Source organism: Staurois parvus, unplaced genomic scaffold (genome assembly GCF_062004578.1).
Source record: "Staurois parvus isolate SC_StPar_1 unplaced genomic scaffold, SC_StPar_1.0 ptg000570l, whole genome shotgun sequence".
Taxonomy (NCBI): Eukaryota; Metazoa; Chordata; class Amphibia; order Anura; family Ranidae; genus Staurois; species Staurois parvus.
The window spans coordinates 1,129,492-1,150,005 of NW_028318366.1; the positions used below are offsets into that span (position 1 = coordinate 1,129,492).

At 48.5% G+C, this 20,514-nt stretch overlaps 1 protein-coding gene across 1 annotated transcript in view; it reads right to left on the reverse strand.

Moving 5' to 3' along the window:
- Positions 1 to 4,530: 4,530 nt before the first annotated feature.
- Positions 4,531 to 20,514, reverse strand: part of LOC149450591 (uncharacterized) — a 146,423-nt gene continuing 130,439 nt past the window's right edge. The window contains exon 7 of the mRNA XM_089691712.1: positions 4,531 to 5,999. Coding sequence (XP_089547838.1) covers positions 5,467 to 5,999 — 533 coding nt within the window. The 3' untranslated portion in view covers positions 4,531 to 5,466. The remainder of the gene's footprint in view (positions 6,000 to 20,514) is intronic.

Genomic DNA, 20,514 nt, shown 5'->3' on the forward strand with positions numbered 1-20,514 from the left:
TCTCTCACCCATCAGTGATACACAGCAATCACCGGGTGCCAGCAGGGAATCACTGTCTGGGATCCAGTGATTGACAGCTGAGGCCACCAATGGAGGCACGAGTAGGGCATGCACGTGTGGCTCAGGCGCACCCCCTACCCAGAAGTGCAAAATCATGTATACAGTGAGGAACAGAAGTATTTTAACACCCTGCGATTTTTCAAGTTCTCCCACTTAGAAATCATGGAGGGATCTGACATTCACATTGTAGGTGCATTCCCACTCTGAGAGACAGAATTCAGGAGATCACATTGTATGATTTGTAAAGAATTTATTTGTCTTGCACTGCTGAACAGAAGTATTTGAACCCCTGAGAAACAGCAAGAATTCTGGCTCTCAAAGACCTGTTACTGTACCTTTAAAAAGTCCACCTCTACTCCACTCATTCATCTAACTTAGTAGCACCTGTCTGAGCTCTATAAAGACACCTGTCCTCCCCACAGTCAGTCAGACGCCAACTACTACCATGGGCAAGACCAAAGAGCTGTCAAAAGACACCAGAGACAAAACTGTGGACCTCTACAAGGCTGGAAAGGGCTACGGGGCAATTGCCAAGCAGCTTGGTGAAAATAGATCAACTGTTGGAGCAATTGTTAGAAAATGGAAGAGGCTAAAGACGACTGTCAGTCTCCCTCGGACTGGGGCTCCATGCAAGATGTCACCTCGTGGGGTATCACTGATGATAAGAAAGGTGAGGAATCAGCCCAGAACTACAAGGGAGGAGCTGGTCAATGACATGAAGAGAGCTGGGACCACAGTTTCAAAGGTCACTGTCGGTAGAACACTACGCCGTCATGGTTTCAAATCATGCATTGCATGGAAGGTTCCCCTGCTCAAGTCATCACATGTCCAGGCCCGTGTGAAGGTTGCCAATGACCATCTGGATGATCCAGAGGAGGCATGGGAGAAAGTCATGTGGCCAGATGAGACCAAAGTAGAAGTTTTTGGTCTAAACTTCACTCATCGTGTTTGAAAGGAAAAAGAAGGATGAGTTGCATCCCAAGAACACCATCCCTACTGTGAAGCATGGGGGTGGTAACATCATGCTTTGGGGGTGCTTTTCTGAGAAGGGGACAGGACGACTGCACTGTATTAAGGAGAGGATGAATGGGGCCATTTATTGTGAGATTTTCAGCAACAACCTCCTTCCCTCAGTCAGAGCATTGAAGATGGGTCGTGGCTGGGTCTTCCAACATGACAACGACCCGAAGCACACAGCCAGGAGAACCAAGGAGTGGCCCCGTAAGAAGCATATCAAGGTTCTGGAGTGGCCTAGCCAGTCTCCACACCTAAATCCAATAGAACATCTTTGGAGGGAGCTGAAACTCCATGTTGCTCAGCGACAGCCCCGAAACCTGACAAATCTAGAGGAGATCCGTGTGGAGGAGTCAGCCAAAATCCCTGTTGCAGTGCAAACCTGGTCAGGGAGTACAGGAAATGTCTGACCTCTGTAATTGCAAACAAAGGCTTCTGTACCAAATATTAACCCGGATCTTCTCAGGGGTTCAAATACTTCTGTTCAGCAGTGCAAGACAAATACATTCTTTACAAATCATACAATGTGATTTCCTGAATTCTGTCTCTCAGAGTGGGAATGCACCTACAATGTGAATGTCAGACCCTCCATGATGGAGAAGTGGGAGAACTTGCAAAATTGCAGGGTGTTCAAATACTTCTGTTCCTCACTGTATACATGATTTTGTGCACCCCTGCTGCCGTGTAGCAGTATTTCTGCTATAAGTGGGCGGGAAAGCGGTTATTATATTTATTTATATACCATTTTAACACAGACTTTTTTTTCTCTCAGAAAGGACAAAGAAAGATACAATGTATAATATAAAGTATATAATGATACAATGTATAATAGAATGTACAGGTGAAACTCGAAAAATTAGAATATGGTGCAATATTTCATTTATTTCAGTGTAGCAATTTAAAAGGTGAAACTAATATATGAGACTCATTCCATGCAAAGCAAGATAGTTCAAGCCGTGATTTGGCATCATTGTGATGATTATGGCTTACAGCTCATGAAAACCCCAAATCCACAATCTCAGAAAATGAGAATATTGTGAAAAGGTGGAATAATCTCGGCTCAAAGTGTCCCACTCTAATCAGATAATTCAGCCATAACACCTGCAAAGGGTTCCTGAGCCTTTAAATGGTCTCTCAGTCTGGTTCAGTAGGAATCACAATCATGGGAAAGACTGCTGACCTGACACCATCATTGACACCCTCCATAAGGAGGGAAAGCCTCAAAAGGTAATTGCAAAAGAAGTTGGATGTTCCCAAAGTGCTTATCAAAACACATTAATAGAAAGTTATGTGGAAGGGAAAAATGTGGAAGAAAAAGGTGCACAAGCAGCAGGGATGACCGCAGCTTGAGAGGATTATCAGGAAAAGGCCATTCAAAAGTGTTGGGGACTTTCACAAGGAGTGGACCGAGGCTGGAGTCAGTGCATCAAGAGCCACCACACAGAGACGGATCCTGGACATGGGCTTCAAATGTTGTATTCCTCTTGTCAAGCTGCTCCTGAACAACAAACTACGTCAGAAGTGTCTTACCTGGGCTAAAGAAAAACAGGCCTGGTCTGCTGCTCAGTGGTCCAAAGTCCTCTTTTCTGATGAGAGCAACTTTTGCATGTCATTTGGAAATCAAGAATCCCAAATATGGAGGAAGAATGGAGAGGCCCAAGGCCCCCCGATTATGAAGGAAGAATGGAGAGGCCCAAGGACCCCGAGTATGGAGGAAGAATGGAGAGGCAAAAGGACCCAGAGTATGGAGGAAGAATGGAGAGGCCCAAGGACCCCGAGTATGGAGGAAGAATGGAGAGGCCCAAGGAGCCCGAGTATGGAGGAAGAATGGAGAGGCACAAGGACCCTGAGTACGGAGGAAGAATGGAGAGGCACAAGGACCCTGAGTACGGAGGAAGAATGGAGAGGCCCAAGGACCCCAAGTATGGAGGAAGAATGGAGAGGCCCAAGGACCCCGAGTATGGAGGAAGAATGGAGAGGCCCAAGGACCCCGAGTATGGAGAAAGAATGGAGAGGCCCAAGGACCCCGAGTATGGAGGAAGAATGGTGAGGCACACACTGCAAGATGCTTGAAGTCCAGTGTGAAGTTTCCACAGTCTGTGTTGATTTGGGGAGCCATGTCATCTGCTGGTGTTGGTCCACTGTGCTTCATTAAGTCCAGGGTCACCACAGCCGTCTACCAGCAGATTTTGGAGCACTTCATGCTTCCTTCCGGAGACAAGCTTTATGGGGATGCTGACTTCATTTTCCAGCAGGACTTGGCTCCGCCCACACTGCCAAAAGCACCAAAACCTGGCTCAATGTCTGTGGGATCACTGTGCTTGATTGGCCAGCAAACTCGCCTGACCTGAACCCCACAGAAAATCTATGGGGCATTGCCAAGAGAAAGATGAGAGACATGAGACCGAACAATGCAGAAGAGCTGAAGGCCGCTATTGAAGCATCCTGGTCTTCCATAACACCTCAGCAGTGCCACAGGCTGATAGCTTCCATGCCACGCCGCATTGAGGCAGTAATTGCTGCAAAAGGGGCCCCAACCAAGTACTGAGTACATATGCAGCTTCTACTTTTCAGAGGTGCGATATTGTTCTATGTACAATCCGTGTTTTATTGATTGCATGGAATATTCTCATTTTCTGAGATTGTGGATTTGGGGTTTTCATGAGCTGTAAGCCATAATCATCACAATGATGACAAATCACGGCTTGAACTATCTTGCTTTGCATGGAATGAGTCTCATATATTAGTTTCACCTTTTAAGTTGCTGCACTGAAATAAATCAACTTTTCACCAGATTCTCATTTTTTGAATTTCACCTGTAGAAGAGACATTTCTACCACTTCTATATATAACAGCTTCCCGCTGTCACTGGTGCCTGAGGAAGACATGGATGGGTACAGCAGCCACACCCCCAGGAATCAGTGATGTCATTGGGAATCCCTGCCATGTAAGGAAGGGGGCGGGGATAGCAGTGACATCACTGACCAAATATGGTCACTGGTCACATTTGGGTAATGAGGTCCCACCATCCCTGTCCCTTCAATTATGTAGATGATGACAGTTTAGGGAGCTGTCATTGGGCTGGTGCTATTGTCGGGTACTATATACCCCATACTCATTCACATGGGGGAACGGTATTTGGGGGCCACTTGTTATTAAAGGGGGTTTCCAAAATCCAGTATGACCCCCACAGCCACCAGCCAAGGTGACAAGGTGCTATGCCTGGGGGAATCCCTCCTGGTAAGGTGACCCCCATGTTGTGGACATGTGGCCTGGTATGGATCAGGAGGGGGGGCACACTACAGCCCCCCTCTGCACTCTGTATGGTGGGCTGTATATGATATACTGCTGACCCCCGCACTCTGCGCCGTTATTGAAGGGTGTGAGGTGTCACCGAGGAGCAATGTTCTATATTGAAGTTTGCCGTCATTGCACCGACACACACAATAGTTTTTGTTCAATAAATGTTTTATTATAATTTTACATTTAACAAGATTGAAGCATAAAAATCAGGAAATAGTAAAGGAAGAAATCCGATTGGTCAGGAAGATCCCTTGTCTGGAATGTGGGGGCGGAGTCATTATTATTGGTGTACAATACAATACACAACATGTTCCATTATTATAACAAAGTATTGTAGAAAAGATCCCAACATAGAAAATGGGGGAAAGGAGGAAATAAAGGCGGATATGAAGGGGAACCTGTGTACGGGGAACACCTTAACCATCACCACCATTTTATTCTCCAGGGCCTCTGATGTCACAGAATAGATGTTTGGGGGTTTATCTCATCTTCAGGACCAAATTCTGCATTTTCCCATGTGTGCAAAATCATGCAGAAACAGCTCTGGCAGTGAGAGGGTTAATGTGGGCTAGATGGGATCACTCTGCTGGGGTGACATTAGAGCTCCCCCTAGCTGCAGCCTGGTAATAACATTGCTGGGAGGTCTCTTCATTTCTCTGCTCCATACTTCCCGTCTTTATAGAAACGTCTCCTGACATTTGGGGGTCTATTCATAGAATGTTTGTATAGCAATTCCCTCAGTGAGAGTTCATGTCCATTCCTCCTGTGTGAATGGGGGAACCAATGTTATTAGGATCACATCTGAGCTGCTGGAATGTCTTCCATTGATGGAAAATACATTGAAAACTTCTTCTCCTGATATCAATGGCCGACCCGGTCCCACACTTCATCCATGTCTTTGGGGACCTCTGATCTCCTTATGGACTGTTTCTTCCATGATGAAGATCAGCCATGGAGTATATCTGAGGTGTATATCAGGGTGTGCTTCTTCCCCACATTAGTGCCACACTCAAGGCACTAATACACCTCCAGGGTTGTGTGAGACACCTGATGTACAGGAAGACAGGACTTCAATGAGGAACATTTCCCTCACTCAGGACAGGAAAGTGGCTTCTCCCCCATGTGAGACCTCTGATGTTCATGAAGACTGGACTTCCGCGCAAAACATTTTCCGCACTCAAGACAGGAATATGGCTTCTCCCCCGTGTGAGATCTCTGATGTCTGTAAAGAATGGACATCTGTGAAAAACATTTCCTGCACTCAGGACAGGAATACGGCTTCTCACCTGTATGAGATCTCTGATGTGTGTGAAGATGGGACTTCACTGAAAAACATTTCCCGCACTCAGGACAGGAATGTGGCTTCTCCCCTGTGTGAGCTCTCTGATGTCTGTAAAGATGGGACTTCACTGAAAAACATTTCCCGCACTCAGGACAAGAATATGGCTTCTCCCCTGTGTGAGATCTCTGATGTGTGTAAAGACTGGACTTCACTGAAAAACATTTCCCGCACTCGGGACAGGAATACGGCTTCTCCCCCGTGTGACATCTCTGATGTGAGGAAAGATGGGACTTCAGTGAAAAACATTTCCCGCACTCAGGACAGGAATACGGCTTCTCCCCTGTGTGTGATCTCTGATGTCTGGAAAGACTGAACTTCACTGAAAAACATTTCCCACACTCAGGACAGGAGAAGCTTTTCCCTGTTGGAAGGCCGACCCGGTCCCGCACAGTCTGAGGTTCCTCAGGATACAAGGAATCCGATGGTCCATCTACACTGGGTGGTGCCGGATGGACATTGGAGGGAGCCGGGTTTTCTCCTGGACTATACTGTGTGATGTCCTCATCTTCTACTTTCCAGTCTGGAAACAAAGTGAGATAATCCTCGGAGGTTTTCCTCATCTCCCGGCCATGGACTAAAATACAAAGACAAAGAGGATTACTAGACAGGAGCTGATTGGTTCCCCCAAACCAGGACTACCCCCCCCATCAGGCAGCTTGGTCCCTGAGGAGCTTACAATTCCACCCTCAAGGGAACTAGGAAATGGCTCCTCTGATCTCCTACCAGGTCATTTCTTTATTCATGGACCTTAGTCAGAGAGTGAGGAAACAACCAGAACTGTCTTTTATAGGAGGGACAGTGATGAGGGGATTATAGGACGAGGGGTCAGGAGTATGTAATGTACAACAGAATATATAGTGCAGGGGTCAGGAGTATGTAATGTACAACATAGAGTATATAGTGCAGGGGTCAGGAGTATGTAATGTACAACATAGAGTATATAGTGCAGGGGTCAGGAGTATGTAATGTACAACAGAGTATATAGTGCAGGGGTCAGGAGTATGTAATGTACAACATAGAGTATATAGTGCAGGGGTCAGGAGTATGTAATGTACAACATAGAGTATATAGTGCAGGGGTCAGGAGTATGTAATGTACAACATAGAGTATATGCTTGGACAGAGGGGTGGCGGTGGACGTGTTATACTTGGAAAGAGGGGTGGCAGTGGATGTGGTATACTTGGACAGAGGGGTGGCTGTGGAATATGTGGACAGAAGGGTGGCTGTGGTATACTTGGAAAGGGAGGTGGCTGTGGTATACATGGTGTCATGGAGTGCCCGTGCCTTCCCCACCCCCCTTTGCCTGTCCCTCTGCCTGTCCCTTCAATCCTCCCTCCCCCTTGTGAATTCCTCACATCCTGCCATCCTACATCAAAGGGCTGTGCAGGACGGGAGGAAATACCCCCTGTGGTGCGGTTAGCACCTTTCCAGCAAAGGGCCACCAAGGTGTCTCTGTGTGCCCCTGGTGGGCACAGCGCAGGTATGAGGCTTTCCCGTGCTCTGCGCCCACCGGAGACAAAGGCCGCGCTCCCTCAGTGCAGGCCGAGGGGGGCGTGCCTCATTTCCTGGCAACCCGACGCTGGGCTGGCCGTTGCCGGGGCAACCCAGAAGCATCCGGCACAGCTTTAAAAAAGGCCAGCATGAGACCAGGCCACTCCCTCCCTCCTGTGCTGTCTGCCGCAGCTGTTCTGTTGGGAGGTCCGGGTGGGGACCGGGCCTCCGCAGCCATCCCCGCTGAGCACTCTGCAGGACACTCCCTCAAAGGTCAGAACTATCCCAGGCACAGACCCGCACAGCCAAGACCCTGCCAAGCCCCTGCAAGCCTGCGGTGTCCTTACTGGCTGATCGCTGGGTCCCTGGAAATCCGCCTCTGTCTGATGATTTCTGGGTCCCTGGGAAGCCGCCCTTTCTGCTGATCGCTGGGGCCCTGGGAAGCCACCCTGGCTGCTGATTGCTGGGTACCTGGGAAGCCACCCTGTCTGCTGACCGCTTTGTCCCTGGAAGCTGCCTGCTGCTGAGCCTCCGCAAGTCACCTACCTCCCTGGAAACCGCCTGCTGCTGAGCATCCACAAGTCGCCTACCCCCCTGGAAGCCGCCAGGTGCTGAGCATCTGCAAGACGCCTATCGTAAGTGTCCCTAGAAGCCATGAACTATCCCTATTGTGCACACAGACCACCCTTGTCAAGAACTGTCCCTAGTGTGCGCACAGACCACCCTTGTCATGAACTGTCCCTAGTGTGCGCACAGACCACCCTTGTCATAAACTGTCCCTAGTGTGCGCACAGACTACCTTTGTCATAAACTGTCCCTAGTGTGCGCACAGACCACCCTTGTCATGAACTGTCTTTAGTATGCGCACAGACTACCCTTTTTCATGGAAATTTTCTATTACAGGTTGAACTTTAAATGTGTCATATATTCATGTTATTCATATGTCTCTCGTGTGGCTTCGTTAAAGCTCTGAAGGCTGCAATTGGGCCATGCGCATGTACAATGTATATTTTACAGTACTCAGCTCGGTAATGGATGAGATGGCAGATCTGCGCTTATAGACCGGCGTGTATACCACCACGGCATTCCATGCGAATGCCGCCGGCGGTAGGCCGCTGGCCTGTATCCACATATCAGCAGCATAGTACCACATGGACTTCGTATGGCCAGGCGCCGGGCAGTGCGAACTCCACGTGTAGGCTCATGTATATCTCTACAAGCCGCTACCGACCTGAACTGTATCTGGATGGATGTGTTTTAATAAAGATCGTATCGGGCCCATTCAGATACAGACTGGCACTGTTTAATCTAGGGGATGCTGATCCACAACCTGTTGAAAGGTGGCGGGGGTGTTTTTCATGCCGAAGGGCATGATGAGGAATTTGTACAGGCCGAATGGGTAATAAAGGCGGAACGCTTAACGCCCTCTTTTGTGAGGGTGATTTGCCAGTAACCCTTGCTGAGGTCTAGTGTGCTAACATAGCGGGCCCCGGATAGATGGTCCAGCAGGTCGTCTATGCAGGGCATGGGGTAGACGTCACCGACAGTGTAGTCATTCAACCTCTGGTAGTCCACGAAAAAAATCGGGTGGTCCCATCCTTTGGAACCAGCACCACCGGGGAGGCCCAAGGACTGCGGGAGGGTCGGATGATACCCAGCATCTCGGAGAGTTCGGCCCGGATGGCCGACTTCACGGATTCGGGGACCCGTTATGGGGCCTGCTGGATGGGTTTCTGACTGTGGGTCTCCACGTGATGGAGGGCAAACCCAGTGCGGCCTGGGGTGGCTGAGAAGGCAACGGCCCGGTCAGCTAGCACAGTCCACATCTGGGCCATCTGGCGGGGGTTCAGCTGAGCCCCCGTGGGAATCTGATCTAGGGGAGTGGTAACCTTGGTGGCTTGCAGGAGATCGGGCAGGGCTCCCTCATCTTCTCTGCCTGTGGAGGTGGGGCAGACGGCTACCACGGGTAGAGTCCAATCGTGGTACTCTTTCAGCATGTTGATGTGGACCGTGCGCTGCTTGCGGTCATGGGCGTTGAGGCTAATGATGTAGCTAGTCTTGTCTAACTTGCAAAGGACTTTGTGGGGCCTTTCCCAGGTGTGCTGGAGCTTGTTCTGGGGGTTGGGGACGATCTTGAGCACCTGCTGTCCTTCAGTGAACTCGTGACCGCGAACCTTGCGGTCGTACCATACCTTCTGGCGTGTCTGGGCTGCCCGGAGGTGGTCATGGAGCATGGTGGCCAGGCGGGTCAGCCTCTCCCGCAGCTCACGAACGTAGGGAACAATGCGGGTACCCGTGTCTTCTATCTGCCCTTCCCAATGCTCCTGAAACAGGGATAGGGGACAACGGACCTTCCGCCCGTACAGGAGTTTGAAGGGGGAGAACCCTGTTGACTCTTGCGGTACCTCCCGATATGCAAACAGCAGGTGAGGGAGGAGCTTCTCCCAGTCCTCCTCCTTGGCAACGAAGGACCTCAGCATGCTCTTCAGTGGGCCATTGAAGCGCTCACAGAGGGATTGGATACCCCGCATGTGCGCCAGAGGGATTGGATCACCTCAGACATGAACTGGGTACCCTAGTCGGTCAAGATCTTGCTGGGGAAACCCACCTGGGAGAAAATGGTGACTAGGGCCTCGGCCGCTTTTGGGGCGGAGATGCTGGACCGGGGAACAGCCTCAGGGTAGAGGGTAGCGTAATCCACCACCGTGAGAATGTACCGCTTTCCGGACTTACTGGGTCAGGCCAGGGGTCCCAGGATATCTACAGCTACCCGCTGAAAGGGCTTGGCAATGATGGGTAAGGGGCGGAGCAGGGCCTTGGGGTGATCCCCTGGGCGTCCCTTCCTCTGACAGATGTCACAGGTCTGACAGAAGTGGGCTACGTCCTGGGTGATACCCGGCCAGTAGAAGACTTGGGTCAGCCGCAGCCCCGTTCTCCTCTTACCCAGCTGGCCGGCTACTGGAATGTTATGGGCTATCTGGAGTAGCGGGAACCTGAACCGTCAAGGCACTATCAGTTTGGAGCTATCAGAGGGTTGACCCGGGCAGCTTGGGCCTGCCTCACGGTACAACAGCCCCTGCTCCCACCAAAGCTGGCTCCACCCCCCTCCTGCCACGGCCTGGGTCCTAAAAGGTGGGGTCTGTGGCTACCTCCCGCTTGAAGGTCTCCCGGGCCCAGGTCAGGGGAAGGTCGGGGTCAGGTGGGGGTTCACTCACTGAGTCCATGCTGGGGAAAAGTCCCGTGGTGGCTCCGTCTGTAGGAGGACCTCGGCCTGCTTGGCTCCGGGTCACCGCCCCGACGTACTGGCATCGTAGCTCCCCTAGGTCATTGCCGAGCAGAACATCCACCGGGAGGCTGCCCATGACGCCGATCTGGCACTGTTGCTCCCCGAACCCATAGTCGAGGTGTATGGATGCTTTGGGGATATGATGTCTGGCTCCTCCCACCAGCGCGATGGTGAATCCAGGGCCGGGTTGGATGGCTTCTGGCCAGATCACTCGGGGGTCAGCGATGGTCAAGAAGGCCCCGTATCCTGGAAACTGGTGGTGGGTTGCCCGTCCACCCGCATGACCTGCAGGTGGTGCTGTTTCTGGGTGGGGTATGTAGCCCCACGGGGGGGTGGACACTGTAAACCCCCCCGGGAGTGGTTGTCTTCTGGGAAGCCCATCCATTCACTGGGAGGCGGGGGTAGTGGTTCTTCTGTGGGATGGAGCTCCAGGTATTAGACCTAGTGAGGGAAGAGGCGGCTTTGGGAGGTGGGGCAGTTTGCTATGGGTGCAACCAGCTGGGGCACCTCCAAGCCGAGGCACTCCATGGGGGGCCCCGTGAACTGGGCTCCGGGTGGCGGTCCTGGGCTTGGAGTTGGCAGTGGTAGGTGGGGGGCCCATTTTGGCAGAGGTGGTGAGGGGGCGGGGCCCTTGGCAGCTCAGGGGCCCCCCATTTCCAATGTGGTTTGATGGCTAGGATCTCGTCAGCCAGGGCAGCGGCCTTTGCAAGGGTGATAGGGGCTCTCTCTCTTACCCATCTGCGAACCTCCGTCGTACATTGGTAGTAGAATTCCTCCTTTAGAAATGCTTGGATGATTTCTTCTGCAGTGTGGGCCTGTTCCCCCTCTAGCCACCTCGGACAGGACTGCAATATCTTGTGCGCATACATCCTATAGGACGGCTCCGCATGGAAGGGCAAATCACGGAAGCGCACCCGCGTAATACTCCAACACAGTCTGTTTGACCCGGGCGTAATCCCGGCCATCCACATAGTCCAGAGTGCGGTAGGCAGCAGCTGCACCCCCTTCTAGCAGACCCACGAGGTGCCATATCCAATCCGTGCTTGGCATCTCAATGAGCTGGCACTGCTGCTCAAAGTCCTGAAAGAACCCCTCCATATCCCCAGCGACTTCATTGAAGGGTTTAAAGTCCTTGCGGCTTACCCGGGGAGGGGGGGTAACACGCGGCCCTGGGGCTGGAAAGACAGCTTAGCTCACGGTGGCTCCCTTGGCTCTCTCTTTTATGCGCCCTCCGGATAGCCTCTCGCTTCTCCCCTGCCGTGGCGTCTGACCCCAGGAGGGCCATCTCTTCCTCCACCCAAGTAAGCCAGGGGCTCTTGGGCCCTGGGTCATGGCATGCTGGGGAGGCTGGGGTTGGCCTGCTCTCCTCCTTTGCTGGGGCATCCTGGGGATCAGCTTCCTCAATGGCTGCGACCAGAAGCTCTTTGGCAAGGCCCCTCCAGGTAAGGGACAGTTGCTCGGCCCTCTCCTGCAGATATGCCACAGTCCACTTCTTGTATTCGCTGGGCCGGGCCTGGTCCCCCATGCGCTGGCTTTCGCTGTCTGCCATCTCCTCAGTGTCCTGATCCCACTGCTGCCACCAGTGTGACAGAGCGTAGGCAGGACAGAACACACAGAGCAGATGGCAAACGCACAAAGCTTTAATGAGGCAAACAGATGACAGTCACCGAATAGGGGAGTTCATAAGGAGGGTGAATACGCCAGTCCAGGGCGACACGGAAGGACCAACACACTTAAAGTCCAACACCGAGAGCCAAGGGAGAGTCTCTGTAGCAAGTAATCCAACAGGGGGGGTTGGTGTGAGGTCAGCACAAGAAACGTTCAAGTGAAGCAGGCAGAGAGCATGTACTCACGGATCCCTGGAGTCTAGCAGTCAGTCTTCCCCAGCTCTGGGAGAAGGGGGATCCTAGGCAGACTTGGGTCTCTGCCTCGCCTGGCCATGAAAGGTCCCGGCCGCAGCTCTCGGGCTCCTTCCGTCAGCCACCCAGTGGTGAATACCTCTGGAGCTCTGCATCAGCTTCTTAAAACTGGTTGGGCCCCCCTAGTTACCTAGGCAACCGGGGGGGCCCAAAGCAAGTGTGGCTCAAGCTTGCCTTAGGAATGTCTTTCATCTTTGCAGGAGGGGGGAGGGGCACGGATGAGAGACGGCAGAGAGAGAGCAGTGCAGTGACAGGGCTGAGAGAGGGGGGCAGCTGTGACAGGGGGATATGATCTCCATGTATAATATATAAGGGGGATATGATCTCCATGTATAATACATAAGGGGGGATATGATCTCCATGTATAATACATAAGGGGGGATATGATCTCCATGTATAATACATAAGGGGGATATGATCACCATGTATAATACATAAGGGGGATATGATCACCATGTATAATACATAAGGGGGGGATATGATCTCCATGTATAATACATAAGGGGGATATGATCTCCATGTATAATACATAAGGGGGGATATGATCTCCATGTATAATACATAAGGGGGGATATGATCTCCATGTATAATACATAAGGGGGGATATGATCTCCATGTATAATACATAAGGGGGATATGATCACCATGTATAATACATAAGGGGGATATGATCACCATGTATAATACATAAGGGGGGATATGATCTCCATGTATAATACATAAGGGGGGATATGATCTCCATGTATAAATACATAAGGGGGATATGATCTCCATGTATAAATACATAAGGGGGGATATGATCTCCATGTATAAATACATAAGGGGGGATATGATCTCCATGTATAATATATAAGGGGGGATATGATCTCCATGTATAATACATAAGGGGGGGATATGATCTCCATGTATAATACATAAGGGGGGGATATGATCTCCATGTATAATACATAAGGGGGGGATATGATCTCCATGTATAATACATAAGGGGGGATATGATCTCCATGTATAATACATAAGGGGGGGGGGAATATGATCTCCATGTATAATACATAAGGGGAGATATGATCTCCATGTATAATACATAAGGGGGGATATGATCTCCATGTATAATACATAAGGGGGGATATGATCTCCATGTATAATATATAAGGGGGGATATGATCTCCATGTATAATACATAAGGGGGGGATATGATCTCCATGTATAATACATAAGGGGGGGATATGATCTCCATGTATAATACATAAGGGGGGGATATGATCTCCATGTATAATACATAAGGGGGGATATGATCTCCATGTATAATACATAAGGGGGGGGGGAATATGATCTCCATGTATAATACATAAGGGGAGATATGATCTCCATGTATAATACATAAGGGGGGATATGATCTCCATGTATAATACATAAGGGGGGATATGATCTCCATGTATAATACATAAGGGGGGATATGATCTCCATGTATAATACATAAGGGGGGGATATGATCTCCATGTATAATACATAAGGGGGGATATGATCTCCATGTATAATACATAAGGGGGATATGATCTCCATGTATAATACATAAGGGGGGATATGATCTCCATGTATAATACATAAGGGGGATATGATCTCCATGTATAATACATAAGGGGGGATATGACCTCCATGTATAATACATAAGGGGGATATGATCTCCATGTATAATACATAAGGGGGGGAGATATGATCTCCATGTATAATACATAAGGGGGGGAGATATGATCTCCATGTATAATACATAAGGGGGGGAGATATGATCTCCATGTATAATACATAAGGGGGAGATATGATCTCCATGTATAATACATAAGGGGGAGATATGATCTCCATGTATAATACATAAGGGGGGGATAGGATCTCCATGTATAATACATAAGGGGGATATGATCTCCATGTATAATACATAAGGGGGGATAGGATCTCCATGTATAATACATAAGGGGGGGATATGATCTCCATGTATAATACATAAGGGGGGATATGATCTCCATGTATAATACATAAGGGGGGGATATGATCTCCATGTATAATACATAAGGGGGGGATATGATCTCCATGTATAATACATAAGGGGGGATATGATCTCCATGTATAATACATAAGGGGGGATATGATCTCCATGTATAATACATAAGGGGGATATGATCACCATGTATAATACATAAGGGGGATATGATCACCATGTATAATACATAAGGGGGGATATGATCTCCATGTATAATACATAGGGGGGATATGATCTCCATGTATAATATATAAGGGGGTGATATGATCTCCATGTATAATACATAAGGGGGATATGATCTCCATGTATAATACATAAGGGGGGATATGATCTCCATGTATAAATACATAAGGGGGATATGATCTCCATGTATAAATACATAAGGGGGGATATGATCTCCATGTATAATATATAAGGGGGGATATGATCTCCATGTATAATACATAAGGGGGGGATATGATCTCCATGTATACTGTAATACATAAGGGGGGGATATGATCTCCATGTATAATACATAAGGGGGGGATATGATCTCCATGTATAATACATAAGGGGGGATATGATCTCCATGTATAATACATAAGGGGAGATATGATCTCCATGTATAATACATAAGGGGGGGGGGAATATGATCTCCATGTATAATACATAAGGGGAGATATGATCTCCATGTATAATACATAAGGGGGGATATGATCTCCATGTATAATACATAAGGGGGGATATGATCTCCATGTATAATACATAAGGGGGGATATGATCTCCATGTATAATACATAAGGGGGGGATATGATCTCCATGTATAATACATAAGGGGGGATATGATCTCCATGTATAATACATAAGGGGGATATGATCTCCATGTATAATACATAAGGGGGGATATGATCTCCATGTATAATACATAAGGGGGATATGATCTCCATGTATAATACATAAGGGGGGATATGACCTCCATGTATAATACATAAGGGGGATATGATCTCCATGTATAATACATAAGGGGGGGAGATATGATCTCCATGTATAATACATAAGGGGGGGAGATATGATCTCCATGTATAATACATAAGGGGGGGAGATATGATCTCCATGTATAATACATAAGGGGGAGATATGATCTCCATGTATAATACATAAGGGGGAGATATGATCTCCATGTATAATACATAAGGGGGGGATAGGATCTCCATGTATAATACATAAGGGGGATATGATCTCCATGTATAATACATAAGGGGGGATAGGATCTCCATGTATAATACATAAGGGGGGGATATGATCTCCATGTATAATACATAAGGGGGGATATGATCTCCATGTATAATACATAAGGGGGGGATATGATCTCCATGTATAATACATAAGGGGGGGATATGATCTCCATGTATAATACATAAGGGGGGATATGATCTCCATGTATAATACATAAGGGGGGATATGATCTCCATGTATAATACATAAGGGGGATATGATCACCATGTATAATACATAAGGGGGATATGATCACCATGTATAATACATAAGGGGGGATATGATCTCCATGTATAATACATAGGGGGGATATGATCTCCATGTATAATATATAAGGGGGTGATATGATCTCCATGTATAATACATAAGGGGGATATGATCTCCATGTATAATACATAAGGGGGATATGATCTCCATGTATAATACATAAGGGGGGATATGATCACCATGTATAATACATAAGGGGGGATATGATCTCCATGTATAATACATAAGGGGGGGATATGATCTCCATGTATAATACATCACCTGAGCTCCGACCTCACTGACAACAACCTTCTTGACCCTTTACAGTCTGGATTTCACTCTCTACACTCCACTGAAACTGCCCTACTAAACTTCACTAATGATCTACTAATTGCTAAAACCAATGGCCACTTCTCCGTACTAATCCCAACCAATGGCCACTATTCCATACTAATCCCAACCAATGGCCACTATTCCATACTCCTATTACTTGACCTCTCTGCAGCTTTTGATATGGTTGACCATCCCCTCCTCCTCAAAAAACTCCACTCTCTTGGCCTTCGAGACTCTGCTCTCTCCTGGTTCTCCTCCTACCTATCGCAGCGCTCCTTCAGTGTTACCAATAACTCTGCCTCCTCCTCCTCACTCCCTCTCTCTGTAGGGGTCCCTCAAAGTTCTGTCCTTGGACCCCTTCTCTTCTCCATCTACACCTCCTCCCTTGGTCACTTGATAAACTCCCACGGCTTTAAGTACCATCTCTATGCTGATGACACACAAATCTATCTTTCTACTCCTCACCTCACCCCTTCAGTCTTCACTCCCATCACTAACCTACTAAGTGACATATCGGCATGGATGTCACTCCACTTCCTCAAACTCAATCTTTCCAAAACTGAGCTCTTAGTATTCCCTCCAGCCCGTGCCCCCTCCCCTGACTTCTCCATCAAGATCAATAACACAATCATCAGTCCCTCCCCTCATGCCAGGGTACTAGGTGTAATCCTAGACTCCCATCTGTCCTTTCAGCCCCAAATCCAATCACTGTCCAAATCTTGTAGACTTCACCTCCACAACATCTCCAAGATACGCCCGTTCCTAACCTCAGAAACCACTAAGCAACTTATACACTCCCTTGTTATATCTCACCTTGACTATTGTAACTCCCTCTTCATTGGCCGACCTCATCGCAGGCTATCCCCTCTTCAGTCTATCATGAATGCTGCTGCTAGACTCATCCACCTTACTAACCGTTCTGTATCTGCCACCCCTCTCTGCCAATCCCTCCACTGGCCTCCAATCAGTGTCCTCCACCCCTCCCTGCTAATCCCTCCACTGGCTTCCCATTGCCCAATGGATAAAATTCAAAACATTAACAATAACATATAAAGTCATTTATAACTCTGCCCCAAATTACATCAGCAATCTTGTCTCCAAATATCACCCAAGCCGTACTTTCCGCTCCTCGCAAGACCTCCTACTCTCTAGCTCCCTTGTCTCCTCCTCCCATGCTCGTCTCCAGGACTTCTCCAGAGCTTCCCCCATCCTGTGGAACTCTCTACCCCAATTTATCACACTATCACCTACTCTGCCCACTTTCAGCAATGTCCGAAAAACCTCTCTCTTCAGGGAAGCCTATCCTGCCCTCAGCTAATACTGGAATCTTCTACTCCTCCTACCAGTCCATCCCCCACAGTTACTACCTTTTGTACCACTAGCCCCTCCTTCCTAGATTGTAAGCTCCAAGGAGCAGGGCCCTCTTAACCCTCTTGTCTTGAACTGTATTGTTGCTGAATTGTCTCCCATTATATTGTAAAGCGCTGAGCAAACTGTTGGCGCCATAAATCCTGTATAATAATAATAAATGACCCACCTGTGCTGATCTCTGTAGGAGTGTCCTCCTCTATAAATGTCCCCGTTATTCCATCCTCCTCCATAGACTGCTGATCATCCCTCACATACGCCTCTTCTTCTTCTGCTTTCACCTCAAATTCTATATCGATTGGATCTCCACTCTAAATCAAGGAAATGAGAGGAAATATCATCTGTAAAATATAAGGTCACATAAAAAATATTTACACATCGTCTCTACAAGTCCATGTTCTAGATGCTCCATCCCACCAACCTTGTAATAGTGAGGGATGGTGTGACCTTCCTTTGTGGAATCCCTGGAATACAGAGGACGGGGACATCTCTCTGGTGGGTTCCTGGTATTAGGTGGCTCCATCATATCCTTGTGTCCTTCTGAAAACTCCTCCATCACTCCATACTCCTCATCCTCCTCTTTATACTCTTCTTTAACATCAATATTATCATCCCCGAGGATTCCACTCTGAAAGATATAATAAAACATTCATTGTAACAAACATGCTGTGTATAAATCACAACTACCAATAATTGTCATCATCTACCTGATGATGGTGAGGGATGGTGTGACCTTCCTGTGTGGAATCCCGGGAATACAGAGGACGGGGACATCTCTCTGGTGGGTTCCCATGACTGGATCCATCTGTAGGAAACACACACACTGACTGAATCCATTGTTTCTATGTGTTTATCAGATGATGGGGGATCTAGGTGGATCCTCCGTACTGCTCTCTCCTTTACAATAAAGTCTCCTCTTACCCGGTGATGTGAGGGGCGGCTGATTGTCCATCATGACGTCCTTGTAGAGATCCTTGTGTCCTTCTAAATATTGATGTGTATCATCAACATGTGTGTATCATCATCTGCTGGAGATAAAAAAACATCACAGTGACAATGGAGGAAGAGGACGGACATGACGGGGGGGTTACTGGGTGTAAATAGAACATAACATCTTATTACCTCCTCTGCTGCCAAATCCACCAATGTCTCCGATCTGCTTCACACCATATGGAACTTCCTGTCTTTATTCCAGATGACTTCCTGTCTGTTCCTGACATCACTTCCTGACTGTACCTGACATCACTTCCTATCTGTATTCCATAGAGAAGTCCTGTCTGGGTAGTAGAAATGAGATCCCCATCTTGTGGAGTTTAGAGGAACTGCAGCCCCGATAAACGTCCCCTAACATCTTGCCGAACAGCCACTGCATTAAAATGGTGGCAGGGTGGCACGGCTTTTTTTTTAAACGTGCTCCACACTCCCAAGGTTTTTCTCGGGCAGGGGGGGTGTACGCACGCCCCCGCCAACTCGCGGCTGTCACCATTTGATCCCCGAGGGATCAATCATTCAGCTTCAGCCAGTGATGTCCGGCTGAAATCGGATGATCGGTCCCTGTCCTATCCTGTCCTTTGTTGACAGTTACAGAGGACAGGATATGATGTCATTCTTCTCTGCCTGGACACATTCCTTCCCAGAGAGAGAAGACATACAAATTGTAAGTAAAACAGCACATACCCACAGTTAGAACACACCTAGGTCACATTTAACCCCCTGATCGGCCCCCCAGTTACCCCTTCACTGCCCTGTCACCAGTGTCATTGATTACAGTGAACAGCTTTTTACTGATCACTGTATTAGTGTCACTGGTGACTTCAGATAGCATTAGTGTCAGTTAGCGCCCCTCCCAGATAGCGTCAGATTGCCGCTAGTACACCAGTAATCACATTTGACCCCTTTATTGCCAGGAACACGCTCACTTGCACTCTAAACCTCCATTGCTAGTATAGTATCTGAGCGGATCAATATCTTTGATCAGATTAGCGCTATACCAGCGTTCACACTACTATAGTATCCCGAAAAATGCAGTGTTAGCGGGATCAGCCCCGACACCTGCCAGCACCTGCCTTTATCCCCTACGCCCCCCCCTTCTGCCCCAGCAAGTGCAGTGTCAGTAGATAACTGTCACTTGATATATTACACACAAAACCGCAGTGTTGGCAGAATCAGGCCTGATCTCTGTTAGCACTTGTCGGTAAATTTTCCGTAGCGGTTCAAGCAGTCCCTGACAGCCAGGCGCTCTTTTTCCCGTGAGTCGCACTAGGTACCTATAAATTTAGTGGCCAAAATGTCCAAGCAAAGGTACTCTAGTGACGAGGCCTACAGGATTCTGAGCATGTCAGGTGAGAGCGAAAGGGAAGAATCCCTGACAGAATCAGGCTCAGAATACGAATCTGTAGACAGCAGCGGCACCCTGACAGATCACTCAGATGACGGAGAAGAGGTCCCTGCTAAGGTCAGGTGTACCCAACCCCGTTTCTCAGGTTCTGAGGTGATACAAACGCATGATGACTCTCATATGCAGCAGAGTGCCAGTACTAGTGCCGCACTACCTTTTGGTGAAATGGCAATCACCAGCTGCCTAGTACATCCTGGTCTTTCACATACCAGCACTGCAGTATCACTTGGTGACATGGCGAGTCCCATAAGTGCAGTACAAGCTGGTGGGGTGGTGAGCACAAGTAGTGTCCCGCTGCCACCAAAAATTTGCACACAGGCCCGTAGAGCCCCTAGTATCCTTCCGGATGTGCTTGCAAATCCTGATTGGCAGCCCACAAATTCTGCAGCACCCGTACTTCCCCAATTCACTGCCCAACCCAGAATTCAGGTGGAAACAGCAAACTTAACTCCTCCCCTTGATTTTTTG